The 26261-nt window shown below is 44.8% G+C and overlaps 1 protein-coding gene across 8 annotated transcripts; it reads right to left on the minus strand.

Moving 5' to 3' along the window:
* Positions 1 to 900: 900 nt before the first annotated feature.
* Positions 901 to 26104, minus strand: LOC139557863 (nuclear transcription factor Y subunit alpha-like). 8 transcript variants are annotated; one of them, XM_071373129.1, is made up of 10 exons: positions 25966 to 26104; positions 21066 to 21176; positions 12572 to 12655; positions 11951 to 12097; positions 11536 to 11763; positions 9916 to 10021; positions 9332 to 9504; positions 8346 to 8519; positions 4046 to 4150; positions 901 to 2184 (listed from the first exon to the last, which is right to left on the minus strand). In XM_071373129.1, the coding sequence occupies exons 2-10, from the start codon at positions 21141 to 21143 to the stop codon at positions 2119 to 2121; spliced, it is 1161 nt and encodes a 386-aa protein (XP_071229230.1). In that variant the 5' UTR covers positions 21144 to 21176; positions 25966 to 26104; the 3' UTR covers positions 901 to 2118. The 8 variants fall into 8 exon arrangements, with proteins under 8 accessions (XP_071229230.1, XP_071229232.1, XP_071229231.1 ...); XM_071373131.1 differs by having other exon boundaries at positions 9332 to 9486; positions 12569 to 12655; XM_071373130.1 differs by having other exon boundaries at positions 9332 to 9501; positions 12569 to 12655.
* Positions 26105 to 26261: the final 157 nt, after the last annotated feature.

The following is a 26261-nucleotide window of genomic DNA, read 5'->3' on the forward strand; positions in this document are numbered from 1 at the left end:
GGACTTGGTCTTGCCACAAATTCACTTTTAACAAGGCACACCTGTTAATTGAAATGCATTCCAGGTGACTACCTCATGAAGCTGGTTGAGAGAATGCAAAGGGTGGCTACTTCTAAGAATCAAAAATATATTTTGATTTGTTTAACACTTTTTTGGTTACAACATGATTCCATATGTGTTATTTCATAGTTTTGATGTCTTCACACTTCACTAGAACAAATTCTTATTTACAATGACGGCATACCCCGTCCTAACCCGGACGACACTGGGCCGATTGTGCGCCGCCCTATGGGACTCAAAATCACGGCCGGTTGTGATACAGCCTGGAATCGAACCAGGGTCTGTAGTGACACCTCTAGCACTGAGATGCAGTTGCCTTAGACCACTGAGCCACTCGGGAGCCCGATAAGTCATATGTTGTGTTCTGTAGGTTGAATAGCTGAATGTTAGTGCTGTTCTGGACATCCTTCCTGCTAACAGGTTTGTCAGGCGGTTGGATCTACCTTGAACGTATGAGACTGTGTACAAGGGTCACAAGGATACAGTAGTTCTTTGCGGTTGTTTTATCTACTGTTAAAAGTGCTAAGATACTGTGTGTGTGACCATTGGCCACCAATTACGTGTCTCTCCTGTCACCTGCCGGGCGAGACAGAGGAGAGGAGCGTCATTGGTGGCCACAGCTCATAAACTGAATGTTGACGTCATTGGTGGCCACCGGTCAATGTTCACAAGTATAGTTCTCTGTGACTGTTTTATCTACTGCTAAAAGTGTTAAGATATATTGATAAATTCATCCTCACTCTAGAACCTAAACAGGAGAATATCAACACACACACACAGCAAACCCAAGACGAAATATGATCAATGAAAACATACAGAACTAGAAAAAAAGACTTCAAGTCAACGTAATACAATTTAATGAACAGATGAGCTCAGTGAAACAATGTTGTCAACCACAAAAAAAAAATATGTTTTGGAGGACTGCTTCAGAAGAATATAAAATGTACACTTCAAATATTTAAAAAGTAAAATAGGCAAAGTACACGGGTCATTCAGACGTCATGGCAACAAATGTGTCGTCTATTTCGCTACAAAGAAAAAAAGTTGTATAAAATACATTCCCTGTACAGACAATAACTGGGTACTGGATATTGAAAACACGTCTGAAAAGCAAGACTTGGGGTCAATTCCATTTCAATTCAGGAAGTAAACTGAAATTACAATTTTCCTCTATTAGTTCTCTATGAGAACATTTTGAAATGGTACCCTGCTGAGAAGTGCTTACAAAAAACATTCTAACTAATATTCATTTTCATATTGGAGACAATATTTGACAATTCTTATGGACCAAGGCTGGGCTTCTATGGTGCATGTTTCAACAAAAAGACACACACAGGGCAAAAATAAGTGTACCATCATTTTGTACCATCTTTTTGACTCTTTTTCAGCTGAATTTGTAAACAGTTTTTTTGCATTTGTGAAACCCACCAAAATTATTTTGCTGCTTTTACGACCAAACAAAATGTATTCTGCAACTAACTACCATCAGTTATGACTTCTTCGGCAAACATGAAGTCATTGACCGGGGTATTATGCAGGTGAAACATCTCATCGTTGTCTTGGTTTCCAGGACAGAGCACTACAGTCCCAGTAAATCTTACCTTTCACATCTTTACTTGCTGTGTGTCCGAATACCTCAGGCACTGCAGCCAGTCACAGAGCCAGGTCTGGAAGACCAGGGAGCTGGGAGGTCAAGGGTTAAAGTTAATTCCTAGTGGCCCATCATGGAGGACCCCAGTCACAGGGATATCAGATTGTTGAGTATAGGGGCAAGAGGTGGTGAGAGAATACAGGTTTATGCTTTCTTTCTGGGGCAAAATGTCTGCCATTGCATCATCTGGATAGGAACTACATATTTGTGGTGGGTGAGGTCTTCAATGAGTTTCCTCCTTACATTGTAAAGCACTTTGGAGTGTCTGGAGAAGTGCTATATCAATCCAATCAATTATTATTATTATTCTTAGGAGATGAGAGGTGTAGCTGGGTGCTGGCTAGCTGGGTGGGGGGGCTCAGAGGGCCTCTACTGGCTGACGGAGGGGTGGTCGGGGGTTGTAGGTGTTAAGAAACTCGGACCATCTGAGCTACATCGTCTTCTCCTGCCTGCGCGGCCAGCTCTGCCTGTTGCTGAGGAAGAGAAGGCGAGAGAGGAAGGATGAAGGTACCAGTCAACCTAAACATGTATCATGAACATTCTATAACATCATGTACAGTGCCTTCGGAAAGTATTCAGACCCCTTGACTTTTTTCCACATTTTGTTACGTTACAGCCTTGTTCTAACATGGATTAAATAGCAATGAATCTACACACAATACCCCATAATGACAAAGCGAAAACAGGCTTTCAGAAATTTTAGCAAATATATTAAAAATAAAAAACAAATACCTTATTTACATAAGTATTCAAGACTTTGCTATGAGACTCGAAATTAAACTCAGGTGCATCCTGTTTCCATTGATCATCCTTGAGATGTTTCTACAATTTGGAGTCCACCTGTGGTAAATTCAATTGATTGGACATGATTTGGGAAGGCACACACCTGTCTATACAAGGTCCCGCAGTTGACAGTGTATGTCAGAGCAAATACCAAGTTATGAGGTCGAAGGAATTGTCCGTTGAGCTCCGAGACAGGATTGTGTTAAGGCACAGATCTGGGGAAGGGTACCAAAAAAATTCTGCAGCATTGAAGGTCCCCAAGAACACAGTGGCCTCTATCGCTCCTAATTGGAAGAAGTTTGGAACCACCAAGACTCTTCCTATAGCTGGCCACCCGGCCAAACTGAGCAATCGGGGGAGAAGGGCCTTGGTCAGGGAGGTGCCCAAAAACCTGATGGTCACTCTGACAGCTCCAGAGTTCCTCTGTGGAGATGGGGGAACCTTCTAGAAGGACAACCATCTCTGCAGCACTACATCAATCAGGCCTTTATGGTAGAGTGGCCAGACGAAAGCCACTCCTCAGTAAAAAGGCACATGACATCCCGCTTGGAGTTTGCCAACAGGCACCTAAAGACTCTCAGACCATGAGAAACACGATTCTCTGGTCTGATGAAGCCAAGATTTAACTCTTTGGCCTGAGTGCCAAGCGTCACGTCTAGAGGAAACCTAGCATCATCCCTACGGTGAAGCATGGTGGTGGCAGCATCATGCTGTGGGGAGGTTTTTCAGTGGCAGGAACTGGTAGACGAGTCAGGATCGAGGGAAAGATGAACGGAGAAAAGTACAGAGAGATCATTGATGAAAACCTGCTCCAGAGCACTCAGGACCTTAGACTGAGGTAAAGGTTCACCTTTCAACAGGACAACGACCCTAAGCACACAGCCAAGACAACGCAGGAGTGGCTTTGAGACAAGTCTTTGAATGTCTTTGAGTGGCCCAGCCAGAGCCCGTACTTGAACCCGGTCGAACATCTCTGGAGAGACCTGAAAATAGCCGTGCAGCAACGCTCCCCATCCAACCTGACAGAGCTTGAGAGGATCTGCAGAAAACAATGGGAGAAACTCTCCAAATACAGGTTGCCAAGCTTGTAGCGTCATACCCAAGAAGACTCAAGGCTGTAATCGCTGCCAAAGGTGCTTCAACAAAGTACTGAGTAAAGAGTCGGAATACTTATGTAAAATGTGATATTTCATTATTATTATTTATTTTAAAAATTTGCAAAAATGTATTGTGTGTAGATTGATGAGGGGGGAAAAAAACTAATTAATTTTAGAATAAGGCTGTAATGTAACAAAACGTGGGTCAAGGGGTCTGAATACTTTCCGAATGCACTGTACATTACAGCATTTCCCATTCTAAAAGCTATTATTATTATTATCATTATCATCTATGTGTATTTTTATAAAACCTGAAAAGACTGGCACTAGTAAGGATTCTTTAAATTGTATAATGGCGGTTATAGTGAGGAAGCAGATTGAGATAGCCAGTAGGACCTCAACTCATCCCCCTCCTGAATATCTGGTTGTGGTTCCCCCTCACCAGCTCTCTTACCAGGGCCAGGGCCATCTCCTCCCTCTCCTTGGGAGAGAAGAAGCGTCCTCCGTCTCCCCTCTTGCGCTGCATGGCGTGACGGTGACGGGACTCGTGCAGGTATTTCTGCAAAACAGAGACAGACAGACGTTAGTCACTAAGAACACTGTTATTTCCATCCAGCATCAGAAGAACATAATCAATTCCCATACTCCATAGTGGCAGCCCTTCAGAAAAGCGTGAGACCATTCTGACTCATCCTTCTCTTTGGGGGGGGTCTTTCTCTCAGCCTCTAGCTTGGCACTGTCATACCCTAACGCTAACCCTACTACGTCAGCTGACGCTTGTCAGATGTGGCTGGGCAAAGAGAAACCCTGCTGCAAGCTGCCCAGTGACGCGAGCCTACCAGACCAGGTAAATTCCTTCTTGCTTCGAGGCAAGCAACACTGAACTGTGAATGAGAGCACTAGTTGTTCTGGACGACTGTCTGATCTCGCTCTCCATAGCCGATGTGAGTAAGACCTTTAAAACAGGTTAACATTCACAAGGCAAAACTAAATAAAAATGTGTTCACAAAATTAAAAAATACATTCAAAATGCCGTGGAGCCAGACAAATTACCAGGGTGCTTACTTAATAGCATGCTTTGATCAGCTGGCAAATGTCTTCAGACATTTTCAACCTCTCCCTGACCCAGTCTGTAAAACCTACATATTTCAAACAGACCTCCATAGTCCCTGTGTCCAAGAACGCCAAGGTAACCTGTCTAAATGACTATCGCCCCATAGCACTCAACTGTAGCTATGAAATGCTTTGAAAGGCTGGTCAGGGCTCATTTCAACACCATCATCCCAGAAATCCTGGGTCCAATCCAATCCACATACCGCCCGACCACAGATGATGCCATCTCTATTGCACTTCACACTGCCCTCTCCCACCTGGACAAGAGAAACACCTATGTGAGAATGCTATTCATTGACTACAGCTCAGCGTTCAACAACATAGTGCCCACGAAGCTCATCACTAAGCTCAGGACCCCGGGAATGAACACCTCCCTCTTCAACTGGATCCTGGACTTCCTGACAGGCTGCCACCAGATGGTGAGGGTAGGCAACAACACGTCCGCCACGCTGACCCGCAACACGGGGGCCCCCCCCTTCATCATCCTTCAGTTGGCTGGTGCCTTGACAAACTCGGCTAGCCGAACGAACTGAACGAGTGTGCTCGCACTCCCTTAAAAGACCTTCGCTTGAAAAAGCAATACTAGTGTTATGAGAACCTGTAGCCAGTATACACGTCCTCAAAGTCATAATTGATCTAAATAGATTTATTGAGTTGTCATTAATTTTGGCATTTTTGCCGAGGAGAGCTTAGCCTCGCAATTTTACATCTAACTAAGATGTTGAGTGCAGTATTTCTCAACAATAAAAAAAAATGTTGTGCATGAAAGCAAGGTGTCTCTCATTGAATGACAACAAAGACTTTACTGAAGAATCCCTGCCAATCACCCGACGAAGGAGCGTAGAATTCGGGTCCGAACTTTGTCTCGCCTCTAGAATTGTTTTGGTGTGCCCCCGCCAAAGTCCAAAACGAACAAAAACGTCACAAAATGTCATAATATATGCATAAACTCTTACAAACAGTTTCGGCTGGGAAGCATGCAGCCTTTATTGCCCTCCCAGTTCAACCACAACTGCTTGGCCGCGCACGACTCCAACACCATCAATAAGTTTGCTGAAGGCACGACGTGGTTGGCCTGATCACCGATGACGGTGAGACAGCCTATAGGGAGGAGGTCAGTGACTTGACATTGTGGTGCCAGGACAACAACAACCTGTCCATCAACATGATCAAGACAAAAGGAACTGATCGTGGACTACAGGAAACGGAGGGCCAGGTCGCCCCCATCCACATCGACAGGGCTGTAGTGGAGCGGGTCGAGAGCTTCAAGTTCCTCTGTGTCCACTTCACTAGTTTCTAGTTTTTATTAGTCGTATGTACGGGATACATCGTCTAATGAAATGCTTACTTGTAGGTTCCTTATAGAACAATGCAACAACAATAAGAAATAATTAAAGATAAAAACAGGAACATAAAGTAAATGTCTCAGAATAGAATAAATATAATACAGGAAGGCAGAATTTATAGAACAAAATATTTACACGTGTATTGGGAAAGGGGGATGGGCAAGTGTATAAATTGAGCAGTATAGTAAGGGTCTGGAAGCAGCAGTTGTGATGTTTGCAAAGGTGCAGAGAATCAGAGCAGTTGGTCAGTCCAGTCGTGTTCAGCAGTTTGATGGCTTGTAAATAGAAATTGTATCAGACCTCATGCTCTGATACCATCTGCCCAACGGGAAGGGAGAGAACAGCTCACGGTTAGGGTGTGTGGGGTCTGTGATGATGCTGCGTACCTTCCTTATGAACCGTTTCCGAGTAGATGTCCTGGATGGGGTGGAAGCACGGTCCCAGTGATGTATTGGGCCGTCTTTACCACCCGCTGGAGGGCCTTGCGGTAGTGGATGGAGCATCATTCCCTTACCAGGCCATGATGCAACCAGTCAAGACACTCTCGATGGTGCTGGGATAGTATTTGGAGAGGACCTGGGGTGGCATGTCAAATTTCTTCAGAGTGCAAAGCCTTCATCAAGGCAAAGGGTGGCTACTTTGAAGAATCTCAAATATATTCTGATTTGTTTAACACTTTTTTGGTTACTACATGATTCCATATGTGCTATTTCATAGTATTGGTATCTTCACTATTATTCTACGATGTAGAAAATAGTCAAAATAAAGAAAAACCCTCTGCATATAGTGGGGTCGCCATTTTAGCATCAGAAACTCCAGGACGGGTGAACAGCATCTCGCAATGTTTTCAACTTCGGTACGCTAGGAATTGTTTATGAGGAAACATTCCCAGACCGACAATGTTTTCAACTTCGTTACGCTAGGAACTGTTTATGAGGAAACATTCCCAGACCGACAATGTTTTCAACTTCGGTACGCTAGGAATTGTTTATGAGGAAACATTCCCAGACCGACAATGTTTTCAACTTCGTTACGCTAGGAACTGTTTATGAGGAAACATTCCCAGACCGACAATGTTTTCAACTTCGGTACGCTAGGAACTGTTTATGAGGAAACATTCCCAGACCGACAATGTTTTCAACTTCGTTACGCTAGGAATTGTTTATGAGGAAACATTCCCAGACCGACAATGTTTTCAACTTCGGTACGCTAGGAATTGTTTATGAGGAAACATTCCCAGACCGACAATGTTTTCAACTTCGGTACGCTAGGAACTGTTTATGAGGAAACATTCCCAGACCGACAATGTTTTCAACTTCGTTACGCTAGGAAATGTTTATGAGGAAATATTCCCCGACCGACCGACTCTTACCAGAAGCCACCGTTCGAGGCATTCGAAATACGGAGAAGACGTCTGGTTGAATAGCAGAGTCGAGTGTGTTGTCCGTAAGCTACGTCTCAGTAAAAATAAAGACATTCCCTTCCCTGATGTCCCTTTGCGTTTGAAGCCTTGCTCAGAGTTCCAGTGATTGGACATTAGCCATCAGAGTATTAGGAAGACGAGGCCGTGTAGCCCGTCTTTTCAGCCTAGCTTGGAGTCCCGCTTTCCTTCCTCTTCTTCGTCGTTGCCTTAGGTCATCAGAAGGAATTATCATGGTCCACATACACCAACACAGTCTCGAAGATGGCACGACAACGCCTTTTCCCCCTCAGGAGGCTGAAAAGATTTGGCATGGACCCTCAGATCCTTAAAAATGTCTACAACTGCATCATTGAAAGCATCTTGACTGGCTGCATCACTGCTTGGTATGTCAACTGCTTGGCATCTGACCGCAGGGTGCAACAGAGGGTAGTGCGTACGGCCCAGTACATCATTGGGGCCAAGGTCCCTGCCATCCAGAACCTCTATACCAGGCGGTGTCAGAGGAAGGCCCTAAAAAATTGTCAAATACTGCAGTCACCCAAGTCATAGACCGTTCTCTCTGCTAACGCAATGCAGGAGGTACCGATGCACAGAGTCTGGAACCAACAGGACGCTGAACTTCTACCCCCAAGTCAAGAGACTGCTAAATAGTTAAATCAATAGCCACCTGGACTATCTTCATTGATAATTTTAGCAATAACTCTTGACTCATCAAATATGCTGCTGCTACTGTTTATTATATATCCTGTTGCCTATGTAACCGATGTGAAATGGCTAGCTAGTCATTTCACATGACTAGCTAGCTACTCACCATCCTCTCCAGCTTGGCGCGGGCCTGTCATCACACACTAACCCTAACCCAGGCTACTCACCCTCCTCTCTTTGGGGATCTTGCCCTCTGCCTCCAGCTTGGCGCGGGCCTGTCTTCTCTTCAGGATGCGATGGTACTGTTTAGCGTTGACGTACAGAGGTTCCTCCTCTAGCATCTCAGCCCCAGGTAGAGGGATACGCTGCATACCAGGCACCGCACCTCCACTGGGCATCATCTAGCAGGGAGACAAACTAGTTAGAGGGACAAACACACACATGGCATGTGCCTGTCTTTCCAATAAAACACCCCATACCATAGAGATTGTGTAATATCTAATTCCCTGCCCAATACCTTACTGAGTCTAGGTAAGAATTATGTGTGTGCGGATTCAGTTTGGGCTCTAATAACCAGGAAATAACACACTACAGGCTCCGTAATGACACACTACAGGCTCCGTAATGACACACTACAGGCTCCGTAATGACACACTACAGGCTCCGTAATGACACACTACGGTCTCCGTAATGACACACTACAGTCCCCGTAATGACACACTACAGTCTCCGTAATGACACACTACAGTCTCCGTAATGACACACTACAGGCTCTAATAACTAGGTAATTACACACTACGGACTCTGTAATAACCAGGTAATAACATAATATGGACTGTAATAACATACTACAAGCTCTAATAACACACTACAGGATCTGTAATAACCAGGTAATAACACACTACAGGATCTGTAGTAACCAGGCAATAACACACTACAGGATCTGTAGTAACCAGGCAATAACACACTACAGGATCTGTAGTAACCAGGTAATAACACACTACAGGATCTGTAGTAACCAGGTAATAACACACTACAGGATCTGTAGTAACCAGGTAATAACACACTACAGGATCTGTAGTAACCAGGCAATAACACACTACAGGATCTGTAGTAACCAGGCAATAACACTACAGGCTCCGTAATAACAGACCCGGTGCTCCAACCCCCTCAGTGATCTAGGTAATGTCTGGGTGTATCTGGGGGGCCTTACCATGACCATGCCACCGGTGTTCATCATGTTGCCAGAGACTGGCAGGGTGACGGTCACAGTGCCCTGCTGTCCACTGTTGGTAGTGGTGGTGTTGGCGCTCCCCGTCTGTACCATCTGGGCCCCCGTCAGACTGCCTGCTGGGATGGTGATCATTCCTGGGGAGAAAAGGCCTCCTTATCACCACCACCATCACCATTACTATAGTCATCAGATTGACATTCCACTCACGGCACCAGAAGGTACAGTACGGCATATAACTAACAGCTTTTGAGAATGTACAGAACGTATATTACTGGAAGTGTGTGTGTGTGTGTGTGTGTGTGTGTGTGTGTGTGTGTGTGTGTGTGTGTGTGTGTGTGTGTGTGTGTGTGTGTGTTGCACACGTTCGTATCTGTGTAAATGTATTGGTCGCGTACATAGATTTGCAGATGTTATCACAGGGGCAGCGAAATTATTGTGTAATGTGTAAAGTAAATAAAGTGTGTGTGTGTGTGTGTGTGTGTGTAGGCATGCGTGTGGCCATGCATATCAGTGTGTGTGTGTGTGTGTGTGTGTGTCTGTCTGTGTGTGTAATGTAAACACACCCTGTTGGAGGACAGTGCCGTCTGCGTTGACTGGCTGGTAGACGATGGTCTGTCCGTCAGCTGTCTGCCCCAGCTGCTGGCCATGCTGCAACTGGATCTGCTGGCCCTGTAGGAACACACCGGAACACACAGGACTGGGTCACATATGACTACAGGTAAAGTAAGTAGCATAAGCCTTGGCTTGTGCGAACTGGAACGGCTCATTAGGAGTAGGAGCCCATCTCCTGTTTCTGTAGCGTGAGACAACTTGATGTACAAGAACAGGGCCTTAACCCCAAATTTTTACATCTGCGTGCAGTTTGAAGGGAGTTGCTAACTAGCGCAGTTGCCAACTAGCGTTAGCATAATGACTATGCTAGCAGATAGCGCAATGACTAAGTCTATGGGTAACGCTAGTCAGCATTGGCTCACAAAACGACCTCGAACTTCCTTCTGGGCAAGTAGATAGTGAGCTTCATTGTCAAAAATCCAGAAGAATCCGTATAAATAACCCCTCAATTGGGAAGGAGTTACAGAAAGAGCCCGAGGGCAGATGAGTCGAAGTCGAGATTGAAGCCGGATTTGGAGGTAAGTAACTGCCTGATCTGTGTTCTTCAAAACGTTCTTGTCGGTTATAAGTAATGATAGTGGATACATTTGTGAAAATAAAGTAAAAAAATCACAAAATAGCAAAGTTGGGTCGGAGCTCGCAAAACGGCAGCCATAGGGTACGGGGCCACTCCTACATACAGGAATACACAGTACGGGGCCACTCCTACATACAGGAATACACAGTACGGGGCCACTCCTACATACAGGAACACACAGTACGGGGCCACTCCTACATACAGGAACACACAGTACGGGGCCACTCCTACATACAGGAACACACAGTACGGGGCCACTCCTACATACAGGAATACACAGTACGGGGCCACTCCTACATACAGGAACACACAGTACGGGGCCACTCCTACATACAGGAACACACAGTACGGGGCCACTCCTACATACAGGAACACACAGTCCGGGGCCACTCCTGACCCTACATACAGGAACACACAGTCCGGGGCCACTCTTGACCCTACATACAGGAACACACAGTCCGGGGCCACTCCTGACCCTACATACAGGAACACACAGTCCGGGGCCACTCCTGACCCTACATACAGGAACACACAGTCCGGGGCCACTCCTGACCCTACATACAGGAACCCACAGTACGGGGCCACTCCTGACCCTACATACAGGAACCCACAGTACGGGGCCACTCCTGACCCTACATACAGGAACACATAGACCAGAGGTTACACACTCACAGGTCTTACTCATATCTCAAATGTGCGTAATAAGAGGTGTGTAGTTCATCACGTGGAAGTTGAACTAATTGTGTGTGCTTGTGTGTGTGCATACATGTGCCTGTGTGTGTGTGGGAGAGTGTGTGCATGTGTACATGTGTACATGCGCCTGTGTGTGTGTGGGAGAGTGTGTGCATGCGCCTGTGTGTGTGTGGGAGAGTGTGTGTGTGTGTGTGTGTGTGTGTGTATATATATATATATGTGTACATGCGCCTGTGTGTGTGTGTGGGAGCGTGTGTGTGTGTGTGTGTGTGTGTGTACATGCGCCTGTGTGTGTATATACCTGGTTCTGTCCGGCTGTGATGGCTTGTTGTGGCTGTTGGATGATGATCTGTTGGGGTTGACCCTGCTGTCCCCCTAGATGTAACATCTGGCCGTTCTGCAGCTGGATCTGCTGTCCACCCTGCAGCTGGATCTGCTGTCCACCCTGCAGCTGGATCTGCTGTCCACCCTGCAGCTGGATCTGCTGTCCACCCTGCAGCTGGATCTGCTGTCCACCCTGCAGCTGGATCTGACAGTGAAACATGATAGCTTTGTGTTCGTAATATCATTCCAACTCCTGAATCTGGCTCAAAGAAATACGATTACTAGAATGGGAAAAGCCCCTAAGACCACTGCAATTTGACTGCATCCTCATTGAATGGATTCTAGTAAATATATTTCTGTATGGTTTTTCTTTTCTTCATCCCATTCCTCACCTGTTGTAGTCCCTGTCCTCCAGACACAGGCACTTGCATGATGGTCTGTCCTTGTCCCCCACCCATAGCCTGCACCATGATGGGTTGCCCTGACGACGTGATCAACTGCCCTCCGCTCACCTGCACCATTAGGGGCTGACCCTGGACCTGTGTGTGTGTGGGGGGGGAGGGGTTAAGTTCATTGCTTCATTTGGTTGTTAATTTGTCAATAAAAATCATCCAATGTATAGCTTCAAATAAAATAACCGTTTCATGGCACAGCCAGAGTTCCATAGAATGCCATGCATACCATTCAGGCGTATGAATTGACATTTCTGACAAAGCATTCCTGCTTTTAGGAAATAAAATGATAAATACACACACACACACTTGGAATGGAGCCAGCTCTTTGAGTTGACACTACGCTGAAAACAGAGTCAAATACGATGAACAACAAGATGGCCGAACTATTGTTTCGATATGTTGATACCTCCATTAAAGAGGAGTTACATTGCAGTTCAGAACAGCGATAGCCTAATAGCATGCTAGCGGTGCTCAGAGCACGGAGATGGGTGGGTGGACGAGGGTCATGCAGTACACTGTGACACTGAGTGACAGTCAGGCCGGCGGTCACACCACTACCTGGAGTGTCTGCACCTGCTGGCCAGAGGCCGTCATTACAGCCGCCTCGGTCTGCAGCTGCACTGCCGTCACTGCGCCCTGAGTCTGCAGACAAGGCAGCATACGTTGGATCACTTTGAGCAAGGCGAGGAGCAGAATCGCTAATCTTAATCACATCACGAGTAGATATATTTGGGGAAGCAAGGTGATGTTGATATCAGTGATTCTGCATAACAAGAGATGCCCCATCCAGAGGTCCCAGAGAAGTGTGACAAGGGACGCCTCGTCCCAGAGAAGTGTAACAATAGACGCCTCGTCCCAGAAGTCCCAGAGAGGTATAACAATTGTTTGATAATATAAGCAGTATAATTGCATTTCCATGTAAAATGTCCCATGAGCAATAACATGTGAAATTTACCAAATTGGGTGTCAAATGAACGCTAAGATATTTAGATTTTTATTAAGGCATATATTAATTTCTTTAAACCATTTTCCATCGTAAAAATGAGAAAAAAGCAAAGTCTTTGATTTCTGGTCAAACAGATGAAAAAAGGGCCTTTGAAAACATCTAGCATAAAAATACTTAAATATATGTAAAATTCTTGGGTGACCCGACCAAATTCACATAGAAAATGTGTTTTATAGATCTGTCATTCTCGTTGAAAGCAAGTGTAAGAAGCGGTAGATCTGTTCTATGTGAGATATTTCTATGCTTCCCGTTCTTAAAAGTTACGTTTTTTGCATCTTTTACTTTCGGTTTGGTACACCAGCTTCAAACAGCTAAAAATACAATATTTTTGGTTATGGAAAAGATTTCTCAGCTGTTTAGATAGTACAATGAATCTCTACACTATACATGCTTGTTGTGTCACAAACTGAAATTAGGCAAACTACTAGAATTTGAGCAACCAGGAAATGGCGACCAATCTTAGAAAAAAAAGTTTTAGATCACAGTACCAATAATTGCTTCTCATACATTCGAGGTATGTACACTACGTGACCAAAAGTATGTGGACACCTGTTCCTCGAACATCTCATTCCAAAATCATGGACATTAATATGGAGTTGTTCCCCCCTTCGCTGCTATAACAGCCTCCACTCTTCTGGGAAAGCTTTCCACTAGATGTTGGAACATTGCTGCTATAACAGCCTCCACTCCACTCCACCCACTTCATGAAGCTTCCGACAAACAGTTATTGTGCTGACGTTGCTTCTAGAGGCAGTTTGGAACTCGGTAGTGAGTGTTGCAACCGAGGACAGACGATTTTTACTTGTTATGCGCTTCAGCACTCGGTCCTGTTCTGTGAGCTTGTGTGGCCTACCACTTAGCGGCTGAGCCGTTGTTGCTCCTAGACATTTCCACTTCACAATAACAGCACATATAGTTGACCGGGGCAGCTCTAGCAGGGCAGAAACCTGATGAACTGACTTGTTGGAAAGGTGGCATCCTATGACGGTGCCACGTTGAACGTTACTGAGCTCTTCAGTAAGGCCATTCTACTGCCAATGTGTGTCTATGGAGATTGCATGGCTGTGTGCTCGATTTTATACACCTGTCAGCAATGGGTGTTGCTGAAATAGCCGAATCCACTAATTTGAAGGGGTGTCCACATTAGAGGTCGACCGATTAATCGGAATGGCCGATTAATCGGGGCCGATTTCAAGTTTTCATAACAATCGGAAATTGGTATTTTTGGGCGCCGATTATTATTTTATTTTTTTACACCTTTATTTAATCTTTATTTAACTAGGCAAGTCAGTTAAGAACACATTCTTATTTTCAATGACGGCCTAGGAACTACGGGGCTCGGGGGATCCAATCTTGCATTGATTACATTGCACTCCACGAGGAGCCTGCCTGTTAGCGAATGCAGTAAACTAAGGTAAGTTGCTAGCTAGCATTAAACTTATAAAAAACAATCAATCAATGACTGTCATTGCTCCAATGTGTACTTAACCATAAACATAAATGCCTTTCTTAAAATCAATACACAAGTATATATTTTTAAACCTGCATATTTAGCTAAAAGAAATCCAGGTTAGCAGGCAATATTAACCAGGTGAAATTGTGTCATTTCTCTTGCGTTCATTGCACGCAGAGTCAGGGTATATGCAACAGTTTGGGCCGCCTGGCTCTTTGCGAACTAATTTGCCAGAACTTTACGTAATTATGACATAACATTGAAGGTTGTGCAATGTAACCGCAACATTTAGACTCATGGATGCCACCCGTTAGATAAAATACGGAACGGAATAAACGTTTTGTTTGAGGTGATAGTTTCCGGATTAGTCAAAGGTATATGGTTTAGAGAGAAATAGTCGACGCGTTATAATTCCTGTAATAACTTGCGGCTGAATTTGAAAGGGGTTCCTTCGTTATTTTACCGTTCATGTCTTCCATAGAGAATGTCTTGATCTACTTCAAATAAGGTCTGTGTTTCGTGCAGGCTTAAACCGCCTCGACGTTTTGATACCCGTGTAAATCTCACTAGGATAAGGTAACGTTTGTCAACATATTTTCATAAATCCACTCTACAAAAAAAAGATTCTTCGCTTATATTTAGCCAATATTGATCAGAGTTACCTTGTCCTATGGATATCTACACAGTTATAAAATTGGCACGGTGATGTAAGCCTACACGAAACACAGACCTTATTTTAAGTGAATCTAAAAATATCCTATGGAATAAATGAAGGAACCGCTTTTCAGATTTTGCTAGGTGTCATGGGAATTATGACTCGCACTTTGGTTGTCAATTCTGACCATGCCCATTATTAAAATAGGATTTCCTGCATATAGAAATTAAAGTTTTTGTTTTCAACATTCATCACAGGTAACTTAAACTCAATTTTTATTCAAACAGTTGAGAGTATTTGTCTCCTAAGCAGACTCTACAGTATCATTGTCACTTCAGAGCTGTGTGCGTGTGTGTATTTATGTATTATATTAAGTTAAAATAAGTGTTCATTGTTCATTCAGTATTGTTGCAATTGTCATTATTACAAAAATTTGTGTGTGTGTGTGTATGATATATATATTTTTTTTTTGGTTTGTTTAAAAAAAAAAATTCTTTTTTTTTTTAAATAAATCGGCCGATTAATCGGTATCGGCTTTTTTTGTCCTCCAATAATCGGTATCGGTATTGAAAAATCATAATCGGTCGACCTCTAGTCCACATACCTTCGTATATATAGTGTACTTAAAACAATTATTTAATAAAAATTTAAATTGTAAAATATATCGCACAGAAGAAGTTCGAAGGATAATTTAGTTGCTAATGGCAGCCTGCAGTACCCTGGTCAGCCTTCAACTTGAGTAACTCAAAGAGAGCGGGCAGCACGGAGCTAGCCTGCAACGTCAGTCCCTGGAGTAGAGCTAGCCTGCAACGTCACTCCCTGGAGTAGAGCTAGCCTGCAACGTCAGTCCCTGGAGTAGAGCTAGCCTGCAACGTCAGTCCCTGGAGTAGAGCTAGCCTGCAACGTCAGTTCCTGGAGTAGAGCTAGCCTGCAACGTCAGTTCCTGGAGTAGAGCTAGCCTGCAACGTCACTCCCTGGAGTAGAGCTAGCCTGCAACGTCACTCCCTGGAGTAGAGCTAGCCTGCAACGTCACTCCCTGGAGTAGAGCTAGCCTGCAACGTCACTCCCTGGAGTAGAGCTAGCCTGCAACGTCACTCCCTGGAGTAGAGCTAGCCTGCAACGTCAGTCCCTGGAGTAGAGCTAGCCTGCAACGTCAGTCCCTGGAGTAGAGCTAGCCTGCAACGTCACTCCCTGGAGTAGAGCTAGCCTGCAACGTCAGTCCCTGGAGTAGAGCTAGCCTGCAACGTCACTCCCTGGAGTAGAGCTAGCCTGCAACGTCAGTTCCTGGAGTAGAGCTAGCCTGCAACGTCACTCCCTGGAGTAGAGCTAGCCTGCAACGTCACTCCCTGGAGTAGAGCTAGCCTGCAACGTCAGTTCCTGGAGTAGAGCTAGCCTGCAACGTCAGTTCCTGGAGTAGAGCTAGCCTGCAACGTCAGTTCCTGGAGTAGAGCTAGCCTGCAACGTCACTCCCTGGAGTAGAGCTAGCCTGCAACGTCAGTTCCTGGAGTAGAGCTAGCCTGCAACGTCAGTTCCTGGAGTAGAGCTAGCCTGCAACGTCAGTTCCTGGAGTAGAGCTAGCCTGCAACGTCAGTTCCTGGAGTAGAGCTAGCCTGCAACGTCAGTTCCTGGAGTAGAGCTAGCCTGCAACGTCAGTTCCTGGAGTAGAGCTAGCCTGCAACGTCACTCCCTGGAGTAGAGCTAGCCTGCAACGTCAGTTCCTGGAGTAGAGCTAGCCTGCAACGTCAGTTCCTGGAGTAGAGCTAGCCTGCAACGTCAGTTCCTGGAGTAGAGCTAGCCTGCAACGTCACTCCCTGGAGTAGAGCTACCCTGCAACGTCACTCCCTGGAGTAGAGCTAGCCTGCAACGTCAGTTCCTGGAGTAGAGCTAGCCTGCAACGTCAGTTCCTGGAGTAGAGCTAGCCTGCAACGTCAGTTCCTGGAGTAGAGCTAGCCTGCAACGTCAGTTCCTGGAGTAGAGCTAGCCTGCAACGTCACTCCCTGGAGTAGAGCTAGCCTGCAACGTCACTCCCTGGAGTAGAGCTAGCCTGCAACGTCACTCCCTGGAGTAGAGCTAGCCTGCAACGTCACTCCCTGGAGTAGAGCTAGCCTGCAACGTCACTCCCTGGAGTAGAGCTAGCCTGCAACGTCACTCCCTGGAGTAGATCAAACTGCACATGTTACAGACCACCTTCTGCCCCCAGCTGTGCCCTGGACACCATATGTGAATTGATTGCCCCCCATCTATCTTCAGAGCTCGTGCTGCTAGGTGATCTAAACTGTGACATGCTTAACACCCCGGCCATCCTACAATCTAAGCTTGATGCCCTCAATCTCACACAAATGATCAATGAACCCACCAGGTACAACCCCAAATCCATAAACACGGGCACCCTCATAGATATCATCCTATCCAACTTGCCCTCCAAATACACCTCTGCTGTTTTCAACCAAGATCTCAGCGATCACTGCCTCATTGCCTGCATCCGTAATGGGTCTGCGGTCAAACAACCACCCCTCATCACTGTCAAACGCTCCCTGAAACACTTCAGCGAGCAGGCCTTTCTAATCGACCTGGCCCGGGTATCTTGGAAGGATATTGACCTCATTCCATCAGTAGTTATTCTTTAAAAGTGCCTTCCTCATCATCTTAAATAAGCATGCCCCAATCAAAAAATCAGGAACAGATATAGTCCTTGGTTCTCTCCAGACCTGACTGCCCTTGACCAGCACAAAAACATCCTGTGGCGTTCTGCATTAGCATCGAACAGCCCCCGAGATATGCAACTTTTCAGGGAAGTTAGGAACAAATATACACAGGCAGTTAGCTTTCCTAAGGCTAGCTTTTTCAAACAGAAATTTGCATCTTGTAGCACAAACTCAAAAAAGTTCTGGGCACTGTAAAGTCCATGGTGAATAAGAGCACCTCCTCCCAACTGCACTGAGGCTAGGAAACACTGTTACCACCGATAAATCCACAATAATTGAGAATTTCAAGAAGCATTTTTCTACAGCTGGCCAAGCTTTCCACCTGGCTACCCCTACCCCAGTCAACAGCCCTGCGCTCCCCACAGCAACTCGCCCAAACCTCCCCCTCTTCTCCTTCACCCAAATCGCCGATGTTCTGAAAGAGCTGCAAAATCTGGACCCTCTCTTTCTAAAATTATCTGCCGAAATTGTGCAACCCCTTTAACTAGCCTGTTCAACCTCTCTTTTGTATCGTCTGAGATTCCCATAGATTTGAAAGCTGCCGCGGTCATCATATTCTACCCTGCCTGTCTTTGCAAGCCAAGTTAACAGCCTCAGCCACGCTCAAGGTCCTAAACGATATCATAACCGCCATCGATAAGAGAAATTACTGTGCAGCTGTATTCATCGACCTGGCTAAGGCTTTCGACTCTGTCAATCACCACATTCTTATCGGCAGACTCAATAGCCTTGGCTTCTCAAATGATTGCCTCGCCTGGTTCACCAACTACTTCTCTGATAGAGTTCAGTGTGTCAAATCGGAGGGCCTGTTGTCCGGACCTCTGGCAGTCTCTATGGGGGTGCCACAGGGTTCAATTCTCGGGCCGACTCTCTTCTCTGTATACATCAATGATGTCGCTCTCGCTGCTGGTGATTCTTTGATCCACCTCTACGCAGACGACACCATTCTGTATACATCTGGCCCATCTTTGGAACTAACCTCCAGACGAGCTTCAATGCCATACAACTCTCCTTCCGTGGACTCCAACTGCTCTTAAATGCAAGTAAAACTAAATGCATGCTCTTCAACCGAGCATCACTACTCTGGACGGTTCTGACTTAGAATATGTGGAATTTGTTCTTAACTGACTTGCCTAGTTAAATAAAAGGTTAAATAAATAAAAATGTATCTAATCTACAGTCATTGTTCTGTTACCAGGTGTTCATCTACTTCACTTACTTTAGTTCAATAACCAAAACTCAAGGTGTTATATCAGTGGACATCTTTGAATTCGGAGTAAAGTATTTTTGAGTTTTTGGAAAACGTGGTCACATTAATTTTTAACCTTCATTATGTTACCAAACTTTACATCTGAACTGTTCAAGTAAATTTGTTTGTGTAAAATATTCAGTGGAAATTGTTTTTTTTTTTAAGTCCCAGACCCTGCGGCCTCTCATGGCTTTTAAAGTGGATGTGCGTACCAGACCCTGCGGCCCCTCGTGGCTTTTAAAGTGGATGTGGTTACCAGACCCTGCGGCCTCTCGTGGCTTTTACAGTGGATGTGGGTACCAGACCCTGCGGCCTCTCGTGGCTTTTACAGTGGATGTGGGTACCAGACCCAGCGGCCCCTCGTGGCTTTTAAAGATGTGGGTACCAGACCCTGCGGCCTCTCATGATGACTTCAGATTTTTTGTGGCTCCACATAACGGATTCCGTCCACATCGATGCACGCGCATCATTCGTGACATTGTCAGCCAACCCGTCCATCTATGTGTCTCGGTTAACGTGTGTTCAGATTTCATAACTCCATTTTACTAAAGGAATCAAAGAGTCTCCTCATCCCCAAAATAAACAATTTTCTCCAGGGATTGCAAAACAATGCATTTTTTTAATGTAGTGTCCATCGATTATGAATGTTTTGACCTCTCTGTTGAGATGTCGTGTAATCACCGTCAGTTGCTGGTTTCAAAGAGCACCAAAAAACTACACTACCCATGAGGCTTTTAGCATTTCTGCCACCACAGAAACAGATACTGGGTCTGTTCTAACGCGTCCACCTGCGAATCCGAGGTCATGGTTGTGCTTCCGTTGTGGTTGTTGTAGCGACGCAACCTTTTTTTATTTGCATACAAATAAGATATTCATTCAGTCCGACAAGGCGCTGTGCGTGGTTTCAGACGACACGCCATCCCCGCTCTTCCAAAGAGAAAGGGACATATTTGTTTAGTTCGGTGCGGCGATGGAGCCGGTGTTTGAACTAAGGCTGAGGTAAAAATCAACTGCACCTAGTGTTCTACGTTGCTTCTCAGTCTAAATGTCTGTATTCCAACAATCTAGTTTGGTTTATTTTCCTTTTTATGAGTGTTTGTGTCCGCTTGTTCTCATGTCTTTTTTGTCTCGTCTCCTTCTGTGTTGTGATCGTGCACCTTACTATTTACACACACACCAAGCCCCTCCCCCTGACATCAGGCCCCGCCCCCTAGCACCCACAACAAAGATGAGAGATCACTATTTGCTCTCTGACGAACGGTTTCAACTCACTATTTGCATTTGAGGTTTGGTCCAACATAATTATTTTACTGTAACAGAGGAGAAGTTTAAAAAAAAATAGAGTTTGAAATGTTATGTCTGAACTCTTCAAAATTGCTTGCATGCTGTTCAAACAGTTGGAAGACGGACAGAAGAGTGTGTTCATAATTCAACTGTTCCACCTTGTTAGCGAGCAAACGGGTCCAAGTCGGAATATAAAGATTAGCTGGCTACTCACTAGCACGTGAGCTCATGCCTGAGAGACTGTTTACGAGACCTGTGTTAATGTTCTAGAACGCCTGCTACACAAAGTTGGTCATTATTAGTGAATATGCATTATGCATGGTTCTGGTTAAATTTGGAACAAAAAGGGCATTTTTCAGAGACTGACTTGAAAGCCAGATCAGTTATTATTGCCAAAAAGCAGGTTAAACTATTATATTATTAGTGAGTGTTATGGTTGTTGAAGACTTATATTTAGCCTAGGTATAAATTTCACCAGCTCGAATTAATCATTCGATTATTGCGGACTGTTTGAAATGCAGTGTATTTGACCTTTTAAAATTGTACAACAAATTTTATTTAAAAGATCAAGATATACATTGTTAAATCACCTATGAATTTGAAAAAAAAATCTATATATGATTTTAAGGCCTAACTGATTGAGAGGTTTGAACATGAATTAATTCAAACCAGCAGCAGCTCATAGTAGATAGTTACCCACCTGTTGTTGTATCTGTCCATTGGATGTCTGCACGACTATCTGCTCCCCAGTCGAGGTGGTGGCGGTGGTGTACTCCATGGTCAGCTAGTCACTTCCTGTTATTGTCACTTCCTGTTAAGTACAGAGTTTTGTCAATAAAATGTGAAGCAGGTTGGGATGTCAATACCAAGGTTAGGGTCACAAAAGCATTAATAGCCCATGACAGTGTTTTCCCAATATTCATTTAGCAGCGGAGGCCTCATTGTTGCCACCGCTGCAAAAAATAATTTAATCATATGTTTCTGCCAAGACGCGCTTTTAAATTGATAGTTGTTGGCTCAATGACTGGAAGTCTATGGGAACAGGTAGCATGTAATTGCGCTAACGTTAGTGGCAATGAAACACCATTTTCCCCCACCATGCTAGCATAGATAGAACAATGAGCCAGATATTTCACCGGAAAATATCAAATGTGCATCCGGTTGCCGTTTCCACTCACTACCAAATATGGGAATCACTAATGTGATACAGCGCTGCTTTATGCCTTGTTCACATTAACCATGGGCACTCAGTTATGTTGCGCCGGATGTCATTCGTTTCAATGGGGGCGTCCACAACAGGGAATTGCAACGCCCCCTCGCAGGTTGAAAGCCCCATTGCGAGACAGACTCTGCATACTTTCCATTTTTGCTAACTTTGCTTTGTCTTCAGTCTAGCCTGAGTCCAAAGAACAGGAAACGACTAAACCACAGAAGTATATGAAAATCAAATCAAATTTTATTTGTCACATACACATGGTTAGCAGATGTTAATGCGAGTGTAGCGAAATGCTTGTGCTTCTAGTTCCGACAATGCAGTAATAACCAACAAGTAATCTAACCTAACAATTCCACAACTACTACCTTATACACACAAGTGTAAAGGGATAAAGAATATGTACATAAAGATATATGAATGAGTGATGGTACAGAACGGCATAGGCAAGATGCAGTAGATGGTATAGAGTACAGTATATACATATGAGATGATTAATGTAGGGTATGTAAACAAAGTGGCATAGTTTAAAGTGGCTAGTGATACATGTATTACATAAAGATGGCAAGATGCAGTAGATGATAGAGTACAGTATATACATATACATATGAGATGAGTAATATAGGGTATGTAAACAGTATAATAAGTGGCATTGTTTAAAGTGGCTAGTGGTACATTTTTACATAATTTCCATCAATTCCCATTATTAAAGTGGCTGGAGTTGAGTCAGTATGTTGGCAGCGGCCGCTAAATGTTAGTGGTGGCTGTTTAACAGTCTGATGGCCTTGAGATAGAAGCTGTTTTTCAGTCTCTCGGTCCCCGCTTTGATGCACATGCACTGACCTCACCTTCTGGATGATAGCGGGGTGAACAGGCAGTGGCTTGGGTGGTTGTTGTCCTTGATGATCTTTATGGCCTTCCTGTGACATCGGGTGGTGTAGGTGTCCTGGAGGGCAGGTAGTTTGCCCCCGGTGATGCGTTGTGCAGACCTCACTACCCTCTGGAGAGCCTTACGGTTGTGGGCGGAGCAGTTGCCGTACCAGGCGGTGATACAGCCCGACAGGATGCTCTCGATTGTGCATCTGTAGAAGTTTGTGAGTGCTTTTGGTGACAAGCCAAATTTCTTCAGCCTCCTGAGGTTGAAGAGGCGCTGCTGCGCCTTCTTCACAACGCTGTCTGTGTGGGTGGACCAATTCAGTTTGTCCGTGATGTGTACACCAAGGAACTTAAAACTTTCCACCTTCTCCACTACTGACCCGTCGATGTGGATAGGGGGGTGCTCCCTCTGCTGTTTCCTGAAGTCCACAATCATCTCCTTTGTTTTGTTGACGTTGAGTGTGAGGTTATTTTCCTGACACCACACTCCGAGGGCCCTCACCTCCTCCCTGTAGGCCGTCTCGTCGTTGTTGGTAATCAAGCCTACCACTGTAGTGTCATCCGCAAACTTGATGATTGAGTTGGAGGCGTGCATGGCCACGCAGTCGTGGGTGAACAGGGAGTACAGGAGAGGGCTCAGAACACACCCTTGTGGGGCCCCAGTGTTGAGGATCAGCGGGGTGGAGATGTTGTTACCTACCCTCACCACCTGGGGGCGGCCCGTCAGAAAGTCCAGGACCCAGTTGCACAGGGCGGGGTCGAGACCCAGGGTCTCGAGCTTGATGACGAGTTTGGAGGGTACTATGGTGTTAAATGCTGAGCTGTAGTCGATGAACAGCATTCTCACATAGGTATTCCTCTTGTCCAGATGGGTTAGGGCAGTGTGCAGTGTGGTTGCGATTGCGTCGTCTGTGGACCTATTGGGTCGGTAAGCAAATTGGAGTGGGTCTAGGGTGTCCGGTAGGGTGGAGGTGATATGGTCCTTAACTAGTCTCTCAAAGCACTTCATGATGACGGAAGTGAGTGCTACGGGGCGGTAGTCGTTTAGCTCAGTTACCTTAGCTTTCTTGGGAACAGGAACAATGGTGGCCCTCTTGAAGCATGTGGGAACAGCAGACTGGGATAAGGATTGATTGAATATGTCCGTAAACACACCAGCCAGCTGGTCTGCGCATGCTCTGAGGACGCGGCTGGGAATGCCGTCTGGGCCTGCAGCCTTGCGAGGGTTAACACGTTTAAATGTTTTACTCACCTCGGCTGCAGTGAAGGAGAGCCCGCAGGTTTTGGTAGCGGGCCGTGTCAGTGGCACTGTATTGTCCTCAAAGCGAGCAAAAAAGTTATTTAGCCTGTCTGGGAGCAAGACATCCTGGTCCGCGACGGGGCTGGTTTTCTTTTTGTAATCCGTGATTGACTGTAGACCCTGCCACATACCTCGTGTCTGAGCTGTTGAATTGCGACTCTATTTTGTCTCTGTACTGGGACTTAGCTTGTTTGATTGCCTTGCGGAGAGAATAGCTACACTGTTTGTATTCGGTCATGTTTCCGGTCACCTTGCCCTGGTTAAAAGCAGTGGTTCGTGCTTTCAGTTTCACGCGAATGCTGCCTTCAATCCACGGTTTCTGGTCTGGGAATGTTTTAATATTCCAATCCGCGTGATCGAAGCAGTCTTGAAGCGTGGAATCAGATTGGTCGGACCAGCGTTGAACAGACCTGAGCGAGGGAGCTTGTTTTAGTTTCTGTTTGTAGGCTGGAAGCACAAAATATGTGGTCTTCGGTGATGGTTTTATTGGATAGCTAGCAAATTGTAAACAATTACCCATTCCTATAAGTGAGTACTATTTTAAATGTTAAATAGTACACATTGGTTGCCAATTATATTACATGACTGTTGCCTTGCTTCTAAGGGTGCGTTTGTAAATTCACTCTGGCCATCTACTCCGATTTCAGAGCACTCTCGCCTGAGTGTGCCAGAGCGCAGAATAACTGATGAATTTACGAATACACCCTAAGTGTATTGTGATGGTAACATTAATGACACTTTTTTTTTAATCTCTGCAAGCTAGCTTGACTTGCTATAAAGTTATTTTATTTTTAATCAAACTAGGCAAGTCAGTTAATAAGAACTAATTCTTATTTACAATGACGGCCTACCCCGGCCAAAACCTAACGACGCTGGGACAATTGTGTGCCGCCCTACAGACTCCCAATCACAGCCGGTCATGATATAGCCTGAAATCGAACCAGGGTCTGTAGTGACACCTCTAGCCTTAGACCGCTGCGCCACTCGGGAGCCCTTGGAGAAATAAATTAGAAAGAAGTTGAGGAAAAAGTAACTAAAGATGTTTTATTATCAACTGAAACCTTCAGTCTTTGTTTGATACTGTTGCTAGCAAAACATTTCGCTAGGTACTGTACACCGCTAACGTTAGTTAGCTTGAGAAAAGGCCAAAATATGATCTTAGTAAACTATCCAGTTAGCTAACTAACTAGCAAGTAAACAACTGAAACTGTCTTGAATGAAAAGGTCATATTTTGCAATCTCCCAAAACCAATGCAATCTCTGAGGAGAGACTGTCCATCTTGCATTAAACACTACAATTGTCTGTAGTGGGGCACTACTCAGTTTACATGATGTACAGAGTAATTATATAATTTCGCGCATTCGGTTAGGGGTGAAAAAAATAATAATACTGCTGCAACCTGATTGGCTAAACATTCAGGATTAACATTTAGCCACTTGTGTTTCATAAGAAAAGTATGCATATTTTGTCACATTAAATAAAAGTCGAGGAAATAGAAGCTTATGCAGCCTGAATTGAGAATGTTTTAGATACGAATGTATTGCCGGCTGCATACAATGCGTTCAGACAGCAAACTGAAACGACTCCATATCGCCATCTGCCGACCATAGGCTGCAGAATGGCCTGCATACACCAACCATCATGCAGCAAATCAATACAAAAGTTAGCTACATTTGTTGAAGGGCATATTGTTGCGCCGAGTTGTTTTTGTTCTAGCTAGCTAACAATTACTGTAGCCTACCAAACATTGTCTTTGTTTGATACTATTGCTAGCAAAACGTTTCGCTAGGTACTGTACACAGCTGTATACATAGCTTGAAAAAAGGCGAACATATGATCTTAGTTAGTAAACTATCCAGTTAGCTAGCTAGCAAGTAAACAACTACGGTAGTCTGTAGAAAGTCTCACATACAGAGCGGAGGCATGTTGGAAATGCATGCATATTTGCGTATATCATTGGCTTTGCTTACAAAACGACACCATTATTTATTGGCTTCATTCAAACCCAACGTTGCATTTATCGTGCAACTCTATCTCGGTCGCGCAAGTTGACTAGCAAGGAATTCGTTTTACTAACATCATACTGAAATCATTAGAGTAAGTAATTTAACATTCGATTCCTGTATTTTGTAGCGTTAGTAATTTGGTTGGTCAATGACAAACCAATCCGTGCCGACAACTAGCATAGCCTTCAATCGGACTTCTCTTACCGTGTCTTCGCTGTCCGGTATCCTTCTGATTGGCTCCAGTACAGGGTTCTAAAGCCCAATCACCAAAGTGAGCGGACAAAATGGCGCAAAAGAAACAACAGCGATGTCGAAGAGATGCATGTGATCTTTTAGACGAAGATAGACGAAAAAGGCCGATCTATCACCCGGTATTTATTTTAGTATGTAATCTCTAACAAGCGTTACCACTGCATAAATTAGTAAAAATGCATCAATATCAATGCATTTAGGAAAATAATGGTTTGTTGTCTGGTATTTTCGACCAAGTAGAGACTTAT

The sequence above is a fragment of the Salvelinus alpinus genome, chromosome 28 (genome assembly GCF_045679555.1).
Source record: "Salvelinus alpinus chromosome 28, SLU_Salpinus.1, whole genome shotgun sequence".
NCBI lineage: Eukaryota > Metazoa > Chordata > Actinopteri > Salmoniformes > Salmonidae > Salvelinus > Salvelinus alpinus.

Bases quoted from the DNA above. Each gene is read 5' to 3' on its own strand.
- LOC139557863 (XM_071373126.1), bottom strand. From the start codon at position 21,143: ATGGAGTACACCACCGCCACCACCTCGACTGGGGAGCAGATAGTCGTG. The intron at 11,764-11,950 runs GTGAGGAATGGG...TTTCACTGTCAG, and splicing joins GAGGACAGGGACTACAACAG to ATCCAGCTGCAGGGTGGACA. The intron at 10,022-11,535 runs GTATATACACAC...GTGTTCCTACAG, and splicing joins TCACAGCCGGACAGAACCAG to GGCCAGCAGATCCAGTTGCA.